Source organism: Falco cherrug, chromosome 3 (genome assembly GCF_023634085.1).
Source record: "Falco cherrug isolate bFalChe1 chromosome 3, bFalChe1.pri, whole genome shotgun sequence".
Lineage (NCBI taxonomy): Eukaryota > Metazoa > Chordata > Aves > Falconiformes > Falconidae > Falco > Falco cherrug.
The window spans coordinates 70,287,268-70,303,204 of record NC_073699.1 but is presented as its reverse complement, the minus strand read 5'-3'; the positions used below and the strand labels follow the sequence as shown (position 1 = coordinate 70,303,204).

At 42.0% G+C, this 15,937-nt stretch overlaps 1 protein-coding gene across 8 annotated transcripts in view; it reads right to left on the bottom strand.

Annotated features, from left to right (window-relative positions):
- Positions 1 to 15,937, bottom strand: part of ZNF236 (zinc finger protein 236) — a 93,006-nt gene that overhangs the window by 8,121 nt on the left and 68,948 nt on the right. For 5 of the 8 annotated variants that reach the window (XM_055704370.1, XM_055704371.1, XM_055704372.1 and 2 more), the window contains exons 28-30: positions 14,446 to 14,636; positions 12,611 to 12,742; positions 6,523 to 6,720 (exon numbers count right to left, since the gene is read on the bottom strand). In XM_055704370.1, coding sequence (XP_055560345.1) covers positions 6,523 to 6,720; positions 12,611 to 12,742; positions 14,446 to 14,636 — 521 coding nt within the window. Of the gene's footprint in view, positions 1 to 6,515; positions 6,721 to 6,750; positions 8,722 to 12,610; positions 12,743 to 14,445; positions 14,637 to 15,937 lie in introns of those variants that run through there. The other 3 variants (XR_008731288.1, XM_055704376.1, XM_055704374.1) reach the window with 3 other exon arrangements.

The following is a 15,937-nucleotide window of genomic DNA, read 5'->3' as shown; positions in this document are numbered from 1 at the left end:
TATCTATTAACTTCTTCATTTAAATCTCTTTATTAATACCAACATACAATTCAGATTACAAAAGAAAGCAAATACAAACATATTTAATTTAAAAATCTAATCACAAACTGTATGCGAAACAGTACTGTGAGTACTTGTTCACTTTCTGAGAGGCATGTGAACGTTCTTTTCTAGTCTATTTATTACAGACCAGACTATTAATTAGTCTTTACCACGCCTAAACAACAAGTCTTCTTGATGTCTATGAAGTCCTACTCCTCACTCCATGAACTGAAGCAAACTGTGTCTGCAGGATCTGTTTTCACTGGAAAATCAGCGACACAGTAACAGGGAAGAATATTACTATCATAGTAATTATAATAATATGGTATTGTAGCAAAAAAATAAAATGTATTCTCAGAAAAGCACAGAGAGATCCACAAACCACAGCCTAGCTGAAGACAATCTTTTGCTTTTATCTTTTTAGTTACCTCCTGAAGCACTGAAATGGAGGAAGCATGCTATGACCTACTCTAGACAAATTATGTGAAACTGACTGCTTCTTTCTGTCCACCACAAAAAAATCCAACCCAAAACAACCAACCCCAACCCCAAAATCCCAACAATCCCCATGCCCCATTTTCTACTTGAAAGGAAACAGGAGTGCATCCAGATAGCTGCTGTAAAACTTCCTGAGTCACCTCTCTCTGAAGAAACAGTCTGTGGTGCAATTCTGTTCCACTGATCTGCCAGTCCCTTATACTTTCGCTATAAAATACACGCTTTTGAAAACTGTTCATGGGAATACAATGCTCTGAAGTGCAAGCACTTCTTTATAGACACACTTAAATGTATTTCTTTGATTGTTCACATTTTAAAAGTTTGTGTAATTTTCGTATTTTTCAGATAGAAATTATCTTGAGGTCCCAAATGAGCATTATCTAATCAGAAGATAAGAATAGGAGGTCTTCTATGAAAAGGCTCTTTACCCCTGCTTCTCGTGCATTGGTATGCAAAACTCTTTCAAATCTCGAAACATTAATTGTAACCACCTCTGAAAGTACGGCAATAAAGAGTCTGTTTCATTCCGTTGTTTTAATAATATCAAAACCTTATTCTATTTTCATCTTGGAATGATGTCCATGCTTTATTTACTATCTACAGTCACCCTGCAGGTACTTCCATTATCTAACAACACAGAATCAGACAGTTTAGTTGCTCTGTATGTCTTAGGATTCTCCTCTACGAAGATGTAACACTAGGGCAGTCTCCAACACCAGAAGGGGAACCAAAGACACTGGACCGAAAATTTTTTACATTGCGGGTAATTACAAAATCGCTGGTGCTGATGCCTTTTGAAAAAACAAATACAATTAAGTACCAGCACCTAAACATTGGTATACCTTTACCTCTTACCGTTGTTTTTTTTTCTGGAAAGCCTGAAGTTTGGCAGCGTTCTTAATAGTTTTGGTGATTTCCCAAATACCATCAGTACAAAATGAAGCCATTAAGAGATCACTGAACTCTTCCCAAAATCCTAAGCCAATACCTGTGGTTTCATTTATCTTTACAAAACTTCCTGTTAAAGCTGCCCACAACTGATGTTATGGAACACCTTAATGAGGACTTTGATGAAGAGGCAGAAATTGTTTTAAGACAATTGATGGCCAAAGAGTAAATTAAACTTCCTTTTCTCTTTAAAACATCCTATCCTCCTCCTCACAAAAAGTAAACAAAAATGGCAATTTGGTAGATTCATTTTGACTTTCATCATCAGAAATCATGGATTTGGTTTGTACAGGATATAGAGAAAATCTTCAAGCCAGGATGCTATTGGCCTTCTTGGCCAGCTGGGCACACTGCACGCTCATATTCAGCCAGCTGTCAACCAGCACCCCCAGGTCATTCTCTGCTGGCTCTTCTTGTTGAACCTCATACAATTGGCCCCAGCCCATCGGTCCAGCCTGTCCAGCTGTCTCTGCAGAGCCTTCCTGTCCTCAAGGAGATCAACACTTCTGCCCAGCTTGGTGTCATCTGCAAACTTACCGAGGATGCATGCAATCCTCTCATCCAGATCACTGATAAAGACATTAAACAGAACTGGCCCCAGCACTGAGCCCCGAGGAACACCACCTGTGACTGACCACCAGCTGGATGTAACTCCATTCACCACCACTCTTCGGGCCTGGCCAGCCAGTTCACTCAGGCCAGTGAGCAGCACACCTGTACAAGCCATGAACAGCCAGCTTCCCCAGGAGAATGCTGTGGGAAATGGTGTCAAAGCTCTACTGAAGATTAGGTAGACAACCTTTCCACTGCCTTTCCCTCCTCCACTAAGCAGGTCACAGGAGATCAGGCTAGTCAAGCAGGACCTGCCTTTCATAAACCCACGCTGACTGGGCCTGGTCACTGGGTTGTCCTCTATGTGCCACATGATGGCACCCAAGATGATCTGCTCCATAACCTTCCCTGGCACTGAGGTCAGACTGACAGGGCTGTAGTTCCCCAGATCCTCCTTCCAGCCCTTCTTGTAGATGGGTGTCATGTTTTGATAATCTCCAGTCAACTGGGACTCTGTGGTTGGCCAGACTGCTGTTAAATGGTTGAAGGTGGCTCTGTGACCACTTACTTCCACCAGCTCCCTCAGTACCCTTGGGTGGCCCATCTGGCCCCATAGACTTCTGTGTGTCTAAGTAGTGCAACAAGCTGTTAACCATTTCTCCTTGGATTATGGGGGTTTTGTTCTGCTCCCCATCCCTGTTTTCCATCTCAGGGGGCTGGGTATCCCAAGAACACCTGGTCTTACTATTGAGCCCTGAGGCAAAGAAGGCATTGAAGTACCTCGGCCTTTTCTTCAAGCTTTGTCGCTACCTTTCCCCCCACATCCAATAAAGGATAGAGATTCTCCTTAGCTCTCCTTTTCTTACTAATGCGTTTATAGCAACAGTTTTTATTGTCTTTTACTGCTGTAGCCAGATTAAGTTCTAGTTGGGCTTTGGCCATTTTCTCCCTGCATAACTTCACGACATCTTTGTAGTCCTCCTGAGTTGCCAGCCCCTTCTTCCAAAGGTCATAAACTCTTTTTTTTTTTTTTTCCCCGAGTTCCAGCCATAGCTCTCCATTCCCAAGAATCAAAAATGATTTAGAAGACTCTATTCCCAAGAATCAAAAACTCTATCATTTCATGCTTGCTATGCCCAAGACAACCTCGAACCATCACATCACCCTCCAGTCCCTCTCTGCTCACAAACAGCAGGTCCAGCAGGGTGCCTTCCCTAGCTGGCTCACTGACCAGCTGTGTCAGGAAGTTATCTTCCACACACTCCGGGAACCTCTTAGACTGTTCCCTCTCCACTGTATTTTATTTCCAGCAGACATCTGGGAAGCTGGAGTCCCCCATGAGAACAAGGGCTAGCAATCACAAGACTTGTCCCAGCTGCTTACAGTCTATTTCATCTGTCTTTTCATCCTGGCTGGCTGGTCTATAACAGACTCCCACCACTGTATCTGCCTTGTTGGACACCCGGATTCCTACCAATAAACACTCAGAATCACAGAATGGTCACGGCTGGAAGGGACTTCTGGAGATCATCTAGTCCAGCTCCCTACTAAAGCAGATCCACCCAGAGCAGGTTGCACAGAATTGCATCCAGGCAGATTTTTAATATCTCCAGAGAAGGAGACTGCACAACCTCTCTGGGCAGCCCGTTCCAGTGCTCCATCACGCTCAAAATAATGAAGTTTTTCCTCATATTCAGATGGAACTTCCTGTGTTGTGGTTTGTGCCCGTTGTCCCTTGCCCTGTTGCTGGGCACCGCTGGAAAGAGTCTGGCCCCATCCTCTTCACAGTCACACTTATGGTATTTGTATATATTGGTAAGATCCCCTCTCAGTCTTCTCCAAGCTAAACCAGACCCAGCTTTCCCAGGCTCTCCTCATAAGGGAGATGGTCTGGTCCCCTCATCACATTCATATCCCTCCACAGGGAGATGGTCTGGTCACCTCACCTTTAGTTCCTTGCCCTTCTTGAACTGGGGAGCCCAGAATAGGATGCAGCACTCCAGATGTGGCCTCACTGAGGTGGAGTCTCAGCCCTCAGCCTGCTGGCCACTCTCCTCATATTGTACCCCAGGATCATCTTGGCCTTCTTGGCCACCAGGGCACCCTGCTGGCTCATGGGCAATGTGCTGCCCACCAGCAATCCCAGGTCCCTCTCTGCAGAGCCGCCTCCCAGCAGGTCAGCCCCAGCCTGTGCTGGTGCGTGGGGTTGTCCCTCCCCAGGTGCAGGACCCTGCACGTGCCTTTGTTGAACTTCATCAGGTTCCTCTCTACCCAAACTCCCTAGCCTGTCCAGGTCTGGCTGAGTGGCAGCATAGCCTTCTGGTGTACCAGCCAGTCCTCACAGTTTTCTATCATCAGGAAACTTGTTGTGGGCATGCTCTGTTCCTTCATCCAGGCCACTGATGAGTAAGTTGAACTCGAGCCTTTCATTCCCACCACCAAGCTCTGGACAGTCAAAACACTCCCTCACATACAGGGCTACCCCACTGCCTCTCCTTCCTTGCCTGTCCCTTCTGAAGAGTTTATAGCCATCCATTGCAGCACTCCAGTTGTGCAAGTCACCCACCATGTTTCTGTGATGGCAACTATGTCGCATCTTCCTGCTGCACAATGGGTTCCAGCTCCTGTTTGTTTCCCATGCTGTATGCATTGGTGTAGATGCACTTCAGTTCTGCTATTGATCCTGCCACCTTTCTGGGACAAGAAACCCTAATTCCTATATGATGGTACAGAGGTGCTTCCATGGTTTTGGACACATCAACAACCCTTGTGTCCTTGCTGCCACATGGATCTCCATCTTCTACCTCCCCTGAGACGGCTAGGGAGCTGCGCACATTAGTATAGGGACATTTGAAATGTGCTCCAGTGTACTCAGCACATATGGAGAACACCGAAGGACCTCACTAGCACACCAGCCCTCAAACATCGGCATGCTGCCCTCAGGCATATCTCTAGTAAGTGTGGGTTTATCCTTTTCCCCCTTCAAATCTAGTTTAAAGCTCTTTCAATGAGCTCCGCTAACTCCTTGTGCAAAGATCCTTTTCCCACTTTGAGACAGGTGTAACCCATCTGTTGCTAGCAGGCCTGGTGTCTCGTAGACTAACCTGTGATCAAAAACCCCACAATGTTGCTGGTGACACCAATCTCAGAGACAGTTATGATCTCCTGGCTCTTCCTGTTTCTTGCCTCATCATTCCCTGCAACTGGGAGGATAGAGAACACTACTTGTGCTCTTGATTCCTTAACCAGTCATCCCAAGGTCCTGAAGTCTCTTTAGGTTGCCCTTGCACTTCTTATTGCAACTTCACTGCTGCCTGTGTGAAAAAGCAACAACGGGTAATAATCTGAAAGCCATGCCAGGGTAAGAAGTTACCTCATCATATCTTTAATTTGGGCCCAGTATATAACCGAAGCCAAGATTTAATTATGAAAAAAATGTAACACCAGCCAGTTCTAGGAAAATAAACTGAAGAGAGACTGGCATTTGTGGCTTTTTTATCATTACTTAAGGAAAACAAGTCTCAATACTGTATTTTTTTTTCTTTTCTGGAAGACATCTCCTAAACCAGAGACTGAGTCTCACACCACCACATTTTATGAGAGTTTCCCCAAGGACCAATAGTCTGGCTGACACACATGATCACTCCCATGGGAGTAAACTTCACAGACAGGATATATTTCCTTAAAACATGATACTAAAGTGAAAGAAAAGTTCTCCTAGGATCTATTTAATATAAAGACATTGGTTTTGGCTCCAGAAACTTCCTGCTATAAATTCTGGGAAGCTGGCAAAATTCTGGGCAAGTTATATGTTTGCTCTTTTCATAAAGCACTTCTTCAAATCACTGCCTTTTAGTATCTCTCTGAGATAGGAATGCTGGCCTGGACATACCACTCATCTAGTATAGCCCAGTATTCCTAAGAGGAACATTCTATAATTAGAACTTAAACACACCAGAGACCTGGAAGTAACAGGTTGTTCATAATCTAGAGAAAGCTACATAGAAAATGCCACTAGACAAAAGCAGTAGTATAAGGATATTTTAAAACAAATGCTTGCTCTGCAGATGACAAGCTAACAAGACAAAGCATCCAAGAAAATCAAATGACACAGTGCAAAGCAAATAGCTTCCTATGACTCCAAAAGCTTATCTGGAAATCGAGATTAGCAGTGACACATATAAACAAATAAAGTAAGGGAAATCTTTTTCTGGCACTATTATTTGCACAACAGGAATTCACATTTTTCATTCTGTAGTCAATATATGCATTAAAATCCGATCCATGCTTTAGGAAAGAGCTCTCTATCTGTGTATACATTATCACTTAGACTCTCTCTCTCAGATGCATGTCCCACACTGAAAAAGGAAAGGAAAGGTAAAGCAATTAATAGTACCTTTCAGTAATATCGCAAAAAGTCCAAAACAAATGAAGGAGTTAACAGAGGAGTTAACAGAACAATCAACTGTTATTACCAAATACCTTGAGATGCGTTGCCCGCTTAAAAGCTTTATTGCAGACATGGCAAACATGTATTCTTTCCTTGCCATGAACCTCTTTACTATGGTGCATCAACATGGTGGCTGAAGAAAAGGTCTGACTACACTCAAAACACTGGTGGACACGACCTTCTTTTTCCGCTTGACTGCTTTTTGTCACATTAGGAGAAACCTCTGTCACCTACAACAATTTACAAAAACACTATCAAATAATTTCATAGGCACATGCACAGCAGTGGTTTATTTTTCAAAATCTACCTCAACGTGACCTATTTTTGGACAGCACTTGCAAGCAACTTAGCTATACAAAAGAAGTTGTATCTAAATACGAACTTGTATTTCATTGCTCTTCAGAATGACTCATGGATTTTAAGAACACAGAAAGACTACAATAACTATGACCAAATTAATTTACGTGTTATAAACAGAATGTGTTTGTATCAGTATTGTCCTATATTCAGTTTTATATTCCTGAGCGTCTCACATTCCTCAGCCAAACAAAATTCAAAGCCAAAAACACTTCAGACAAAAAAGAAAGTCTCTCTGATTTTACAGGGGAAGAATACCAACTATCTGTTTAATTTCTTCATTAGGTACTCTGATTTTCATAAGGAAGTAAAGCTCTGAGCTACCAAAACAAACTTACAGAAGTACTGAAACACAATGAAAAGCTGATAAATTTGGATGAGGTTGTGCTGCATTTTTGATTTGTTCTATTCAAATAAAATAACACAAAATGCTTTCAACTTTATAGATAGATAAGAAGCTTAAATACAGTAACTTACAGAAAGCAAAATGAAGATGAAGAAAAGATAAAAGCAGTAGTACTCTCAATGAATTATTCAGGATGAACTAAACTTGAAGAGATACAGAACCTAGTAGGATATTATCCATGCTAGAAAGCAAAGATGCTATATAAAACATGGAAGAAATGACAAGAAGTCCTGTGAGTGGATGTGTGTGTGTGTGTTTCCAGCTAGCTGGAAACTCTCAGGAAAAAGATGAAACATTGAAAAGTCAATCAATGTAGTCACAGTGATTAAATACAATGCACATTACAGGGAATGACAGAAAACTAGTTTAACATTAGATTACATTTTGAGTTATTATAATAGTGCTACTCAGACAGTCATACTTCACAAGTGACATTATAATAAGCCTTATGAAATGGCACCCTGATTTATGAAAGCTTATATACTGAAAGACACAAAAAGCTATTATTAACTCCAGAAGAGTAAGAAAGTATGTTCAAGTTTTAAAACATCCGTCTTCAGCGTATTTGAACACTAAAATTGTTAAGAACTCACACTCATAAGCATATACAAATGTAAAAATCGTACGCACAAGATGTTATTAGAAACACAGAATAGTTGAAGTTGGAAGGGATGGCTTGGGATTGTCTAACCCAACGTCCCTACAGCCGTGTCCAGACATGTTTTGAATGTTATCAAGGATGGAGACACTACAACCTCTCTAGACAACCTTTTCCAGGGTTCAACCACCCTCATGACAAAACAGGGTTTCTTTGTGCTCTGACGGAATTATTTTAATTTGTGCCCATTGCCTCCTGTCCTTTCACTGAGTATTGCTGAGAATAGCCTGGCTCTATCTGCTTTACTCCTTTCCATCAGGCATTTATGCACATTGTTAAGAACCCCCAACCCAGAGCCTGCTCTCTTCCACGCCAAAGAGTCCCAGCTCCCTCAGCCGCTCCTCCTGTGTTGGATACTCCAGTCCCATAATGAACTTTGTAGACCTCCACTGCACTCAGTCCTGTATACCCGTACCTCTCATACCAGGGGGCCTGGGACCAGACACAGCATTCCACATGATGTGTTCTTACTGAGAAGAGGAGAGGATCAACCCTCTTGACCAGCTGGCAACACTCTTCTTAATGCATCTCAGGATGGTGCTGGCCTCCTTTGCCGCACTGCTGGCTCATGGTCAACTACCTGTCCACCAGTACCCCCTGGTCCTTCTTTGGAAAGTTTCTTTCCTGCTGCCCTCAGTTCGTACTAGTGCATGGGGTTGTCCTCCAGGGTCAGGACTTTGCACTCCCATTTGCTGATCCTTGATGAGGTTCCTGTTGGTTCAGCTCTCCAGCCTGAAGAGGTCCCTCTGCATGGCAGCCAATCCATTCAGTCTGTTAATGACTCATTCCAGTTTTCTATTACCTGTAAACCTGCAAAACATCACTCCTCTATCATGCACCTCGCTAATGAAGAACATTAATGAGCAGTACTAGCCCCAGTATTTGAGCCTGCGGGAACACCACTAATAACTGGCCTTGAGACAGACTTGGTTCTACAGATCACAACCCTTTTGAGAGCAGCAGTTCAGCTAGTTTTCAAGCCACCACACTGTTCCATTTAGCTAGCCCGTACTTCATCAGCTTGTCTATGAGGAAGTTATGGAAGACAATGTCAAAAACCTTACTAGAGTCAAGTACACATCCAGTTACCCTCATCCACCAAGCCAGTCATCTCACTATGGAAGGCTTTCAGGTCGGTTAGGCTTGGTTTTCCCTCCAGAAATCCCTGCTGACTACTCCTAATCATCTTCTTGTGTTTTGGAAATGCTTTCCAGAATTATTTGCTCTATCGCTCTCCCAGTGACTGAGCTGAGGGTCACCGACTTGCACTTCCCCAGAGTCTCCACCCTGCCTTTGTTGAAGGGAGGAGTTTGCTTTCTCCCAGTCCTCAGGAACCTCTCCGGAATTCCATGACCTTTCAAAGATACTAGACAGTGGTCTCATGACATCAGCAGCCAGCTCCCTCAGCACTCACGAGTGTAACCCATCACCAATGGATTTGTGTATGACCCTCCTCTATTGAGGGTACGTATTCAATGCTCCACCCTTTACCACTGATCATTTCAGTCACAGGCAAAACAAACTCAGAATTGTTTCGGGATTGCAGAAGACAAATCTTATCAGTAAAAATTAAGCTAAAAGAGACTCAGAACATCAGCCTTTTCCAAATCTTCTGTCATCAGATCCCCTGAACCAATCAGTAGCAGGCCAATTCATCTTCCCTTTGCTGCTGATATACCTGTAAAAGGCTGTCTTGTTACGTTTTATGTCCCTTTCAGATTCAACTCCACTTCAGCCCGGGCTTTCCCAAACTCACCCCTATCTCCTTGAATGGTGTCTCTGTACTCCTTCAAGGTCACCTGATTCTGCTTCCACTTATGTGTTCTTTTTTGTCTTAATTTTGTCAGGGGCTTCTTGTTCCTCCATGTTGGCCTCCTGTCACCTTTGACTTCCTATATGCTGGAACTGATGATTTTTGAGCTTTGAGGACAACACTTAAACAACACTTAAAATCAACCAGCTCTCCTGGTCCTCCTCCTCTCCAGGTCTGCTTGCCATATGATTATTCCAAGCTGTATTGTGTTTGCATGGCAAGATTTTGGTAGAGGGAGGGCTACAAGGGTGGCTTCTGTGAGAAGATGCTGGAAGGTTCCCCAAAGTCCAACAGAGCTATGCCAGCCAGCTCCAAGACAGACCTGCCACTGGCTAAGGCCAAGCCCATCGTCAACATGGTAGCACCTCTGGGATAGTGTATTTAAGGAGAAAAAATTACTGTGCAATAGCAACTGCAGTGCAAGACAGGAGTGAGAATATGTGACAGCAACAACTCTGCAGACGCCAACATCAGTGCAGAAGGAGGAGGAAGAGGTGCTCCCCTGCAGATTCCCAGAGATTCCCCTGCAGCCCCTGGTGAAGGCCATGGTGAGGCAGGCTGTCCCCCTGCAGCCCATGGGGGTCACAGTAGAGGAGATATCACCTGCAGTCCCTGGAGGACCCCACACAAGAGCAGGGGGATGCCTGAAAGAGGCTGTGACCCCCTGGGAAGGCCATGCTGGAGCAGGGGCCTGGAAGGAGCTATGGACCCCATGGAGCGAGGAGCCCAGGCTGCAGCAGGTTTGCTGGCAGGACCTGTGACCCCATGGGGAACCCACCCTGGAGCAGTCTGCTCCTGAAGAGCTGCACCCTGTGGGAGGGACCCACGCTGGAGCAGTTTGTGAAGAACTGCAGCCCATGGGAAGGACTCACGTTGGAGAAGTTCATGGAGGACTGTGTCCCGTGGGAGGGACCCCACGCTGGAGCAGGGGAAGAGTGTGAGGAGTCCTTCCCCTGAGGAATAAGAAGTGGCAGAGACAGACAATGTGTGATGCACTGAGCTCAACCCCCATTCCCTCCCTGCACCGCTGGCAAGGAGGAGGTAGAGAAATTGGGAGTAAAGTTAAGCCCAGAAAGAAGGGAGGGGTGGGAGGGAAGGTGTTTTTAAGATTTAGTTTTTACTTTTCATTATCCTACTCTGATTAATAAGTTAATTTTCCCAAGTAGAGTTTGTTTTGCCTGTGACTAATTGGTGAATAATCTCTCCCTGTCCTTATCTCTACCCACAAGCTTTTTGTGTTGTGTTTTCTCTCCCTGGCCCTGCTGAGGAGGGCAAGTAATAAAGCAGCTTTGGTGGACACCTGGCATCCAGCCAGGGCCAACCCACGACACAAACCGGTCCCTGCACAGGCTCAAGTCTGCTCTCCTGATGCCCAGGGTTGTGACCCTGCTATTTGCCTTACTTCCTTCCCCCTGGATCCGGAGCTCCACAATCTCATGGTCACTGCAACGAAGTACGTCCCTGACCTTCACAGTCCCAATCAGTTCTTCCTTGTCTGCAATTATCAGGCCCAAAAGAACACCTTTGCTTGCTGGCTTCTCAGTCATCTGTGTCAGGAAGGTATGATCAATTGCCCAGATTCCTTGTGCCCTGCTTGTTGCCCTTCCAGCAGATCTTCGGCAGGTTGAAGGAACCCACATGAACCTTGGACTGGAAATCACAGATTCGTTTAGGTTGGAAAGGACCTCTTGAGATCACCTAGTCCAGCTCTTCTACTCAAGAAGGGTCAGCTAGGGCAGGTTGCCCAAGACGAAGATAAAATCCTCATCACCTACTATTCCTGATTAGGCAATCTGTAGCAGATGGCTAGTATTCATGACAGCGTCACCCACACTGGTCAGCTGGCTAATCCTTACCCATAAGGTCTCAGTTGGCTCACCACCCAAGCAGAGCTCCACAATTCCCACTGCTGTCTTGCCAATTTGTCCTTCCTAAAGATCATGAATCAAGCAATGGCAGCACTTCAGTTGTGTGAGCTGTAGCACCTTCTCTCTCCGATTCCTGTGAGATCGCAGCACTGCAACTGCATGCAGACCTCTAATTCCTCTGTTTGTTCCCCATGCTGCATGCAACAGTGTACCAGCACTTCAGAGACACCCAGTTGTGAAAAGTTTTCCAAGAAGTGTTTAAGTTTCCTCTATTATGCTGTCATCTCAGCACCTTTATTAACACACATGCAGCGGAGGTGGGCCCCCTCCCTTCAGTCCTCCTTATTTTTGAAGTTTCTTGTGCCCGTATCAGCCACAACTTGTCCACACCTTGCCCTTTGCTTGCCCGTCCAGTCCATCACTTCTTCACTTTGTTGTGGGTCACCATCTGCCTCACCCATTTTTCTGATGTTAGAACTTGCATTACCAGGTTGGTTGAAAACATTCGATTTGCCTTCAACAAGAGAAGTCTGAACTACTTTTTCCAACATTAATACTGTATTACATATGTAAAAGTTTCTATTGAAATTCAAATACAAAAGAAGTTGAAAAGGCTTTACATGGCACCACCATTAAAGCAGTTTGATTATAAAAAGAGAATGGAAAAGGTGTAGCAATAGGTGCTATTTTTTTTTTACACAGGTCTCAACTTTGTCTATTTTTATTATCTAACTACAAACTTATTTGGAAATTTTTGGAGCAGTCTGTGTTGAAACAATGGTTATGTAATTTGTAGGAAGAAACACATTATTAATTGCACTTCTGTTTTGTATACAAAAAAATGGTTTTAAATCAAAACTTAAAATGGAATCTGGGTGACTAGGAAGTCACAACGAACCTCTTCCCAATACTCTTTATTTGGGAAGGACATCAGCCTTCCTGCTTCAGGATATAGAGAAATCAGTCCCATATTTTTATTAAATTACCCACAAAAGATAAAGAAATATATTGTATCTACCTGATACGTTATTTCGTCAGAGTTTGCAGATGCTGAATGGGGTGTATGGCTCACCAGTATGACTTGCTGTGAGCCTGACCCACTTTGGCTAGCAAGACTGGAATCTGTGAGTATAGCAGGGAACTGCTGACCCTGTCAAAAGAGGGGAAAGGCCAAAAAAAAAAAAAAAAAAAAAAAAAAAAAACACAGGCAGAATAACTACATTTAAACAGCTAACTGTAGTTACATATATTATTTTTACACCTCAAAACTACTTTTTTTTTTTCCTTGAAAAAGACCATTCCAGAATCCTATCTGAACAAATGTTAATTTCCTCTCCTTTTTTTCCTTCCATTTTAAGTCTAACAATTTAAGGGTAACAACACCTAGAAGTCTGTAAGAGTAGAGATTCAGTTTTGATTATTTTTCACAGCCTTGCATCAACTGCTAAATGTTTCAGATTTCCCTTGTCCTTGTCTCTTCAGCCGACACTTTCTTTAACACCTATATTCTGCTTTCCTGCATGGTCTTTCCACAGTATTTTCCTTTTTTAAAAATCTCGTTGGTTAAACCTACTTCCAAACTACATCAAATCAAGGTACAAATTCATTAAAGATAGACAATTACTAAAATCATACTGCTACTATTTCTACATTACTGTTAAAGACTTTTTGGTTTCCCCAGGAAATGCAGTGCCCTTACATACTACATGTCTGTTCATCACTATTCCTGCAACACAGACTGTGTTCACATAGCGCCCAAAACAATGTTTCATTTTTATTTATGCCTGCCTTAATATCAGACATAGCATCTTTATTAATAAACATCAACACTGCCAAATGTAATTGCTTGATTTATTACATCTGAAATGAAATCACGTTGCTTTGTTACTCTGTGATGCCAGAAATCACAACTGTGTCATAAGAACTATTTAAGACACTTCCTACCCTACCAGGAGCAAAACTGCAGAGGAAAGCGTATAAGCATCCTTACAGACTTTGCCTCACCAGGTTTAATCACACCATACGCTAGATAAATAGCACTCTTTCATTTATATGCATTTACACATTCCGTAATTCAGATCAGAAGGTAAGTAAAAAACAACTTAAACCTAGTTAAGCCAAGAAAGTAGAATAGCTCAAGTTTTCACAGGTAAAATCTACACTGAAATACCAATCACACGATGACCCTAAATTTTCACTTTCTAGTCTTTTAATATTATTTATTTTTTTTCCCCCCCCACTCTATACATTCCACTTGTAAACATGTCTTTGGCTCTTGATGACACCACAAAAATCTTATATTACAATAAAAATGAAACTAATGCTAAAGCTACTGGGAAGATGATAGTCCATACAGCGCTGCTATTATAAAATTTCTTATAACACTACCTATTGTTAAAAACTGCCAATTTAATATAGATTCTATCCTGTTATTTGCTGTGAAAGGAGTTGTTGCAACTGCTCTTCAACTCTTATGTTCACAAGGAGGAACAGAAAAATTAATCATAGTAAACAATAAAAAGTTTAGGAACACTAAGCTGTACTACTGAATAGTGATGAAGAAGTACAGTTTGTCACTAAAAACTGATCTCAATCATTTGAAACAGCAGAACAGATCTATTCATTGCAAAAAAAACCCAAAATCCTGCAAAATTTACCCATATTTCTGTTTCAATAGTTTATGTTTCTACATGCCAGTATGCACACAATGCTGGCAGAAAGAAGGAAAGTTAACTGAATTTTCAATTACTAGGTATTTACAGGACAAGAATATTTCCTAAGCAAAATCTCTAGTTCCTGCTCTGTAAGACAGTAACATTAGTTTATTCATCAGTTCAGAAAAGCATTTCTTACCTGTGAAGTGATATTAAGTGTAACTGCATCAAGACCACCAGACAACATTCCCTGAGTGTCAGCAAGAGTCAAGGTGACACTACCATCTCCTCCAACTCCTGATGAAGACATTACCAAATTCTGGGCAGAAACTGTAGACTGAGATATGGGTGTTGTTGAAGGAAGGTTTGTTCCACCTGTTGTATTAAGTTCTGGAATATATGCAAAATAGTAAAAAACCAAATAATCTGTTACATACATGAACTCTTAGCTGCAAACATTTTATTTGAACTTAATTTCTATTTCTCACTTGCTAGTCCTTTCTATTTTGGAAAGAAATAAATCAGTTAAACAGCTATCACATGTCAAAAGTTGTCAGATTGTCAGACGATAAAAGTAGGATATATTACACTTAAATGTAACTTGATGGACATCACACTGCAAAGCCGTAATTTTGTAACATGGTGCGTGGGAAATGACCCACTGCCAAAAAGACACTTGAAGAATTTTCAGGTTACACGTTTCTGTAGTCTTAACACTTTCAGAATTCTCAATGAAATACACTTTGACTCACAGCAGTAAAACAAAAATCTGGTAACTGCAACCCAGCACTGTCACCCTATCCTTGCAATGTGGTTGATAATCCGTAATAGCAAAAAAGGCCAGTTTATTATTAATAGGTATTTCCTAACAGTTTGATGTAACAGCTGCATAATAGTATATTATAGATTCTCCAACATGAGACTAGAGGCCTCACTGATTTCAGTTTATGATAAACCTGAGAAGATGACAGAGACGGTATAATACAATTGTCTGTTTTTACTACTTCATTTACTAATTCATTATACAAAAGCACGCCTTAAACTCCAAATCCTACAGCATACTCTGGGACAGGCTTCCCCCTGTACGACATTCAAGCAGATTTGCTTTATTGATGTATATGCAAACTAAAGAAAGCTATGAAAGGCAATGGACAAAGGAAAAGGAAGGTAGAAAAAATGTAAGCATGCATATGAGTAAAGAAAATTACTTACATGTTAGTAATGTCTGTATTAACACAACCTGCTGCAACCAATAAGTGCAACCTATTAACCAGCACAGCAGGTTGCAAGTATGACCAACTATATATATGCACATATGTTTGCATGTATATATAAACAGATATAAGTAGAAACTCATATACATAAAATCTCAAAATTTGAATACTAGAGCAATTTGGTATGAAGGATATTTTATGATTTGTCTGCAGCAAATGTGTTAGGTTTCTTCATCCTCTAATTTATAGAAATTGTCCTTCAATATTGCTGTAACTGCCTCAAAGTACTAATTTTAGGTAAGTCTTTTTGTTTTCTTTTTCTTCTTGCTACGCAAAGTTCATTTAAACTGGCATAAAAATTTAAACCTAGTGAGAAAACACACAAAGCCATGTAGTTCCAGAATCACAATGTGTAAGATTATACCATTTTGTATTAAGTTAACCTGGTCTAATATTTATTTTTAAAATAAAAATTTA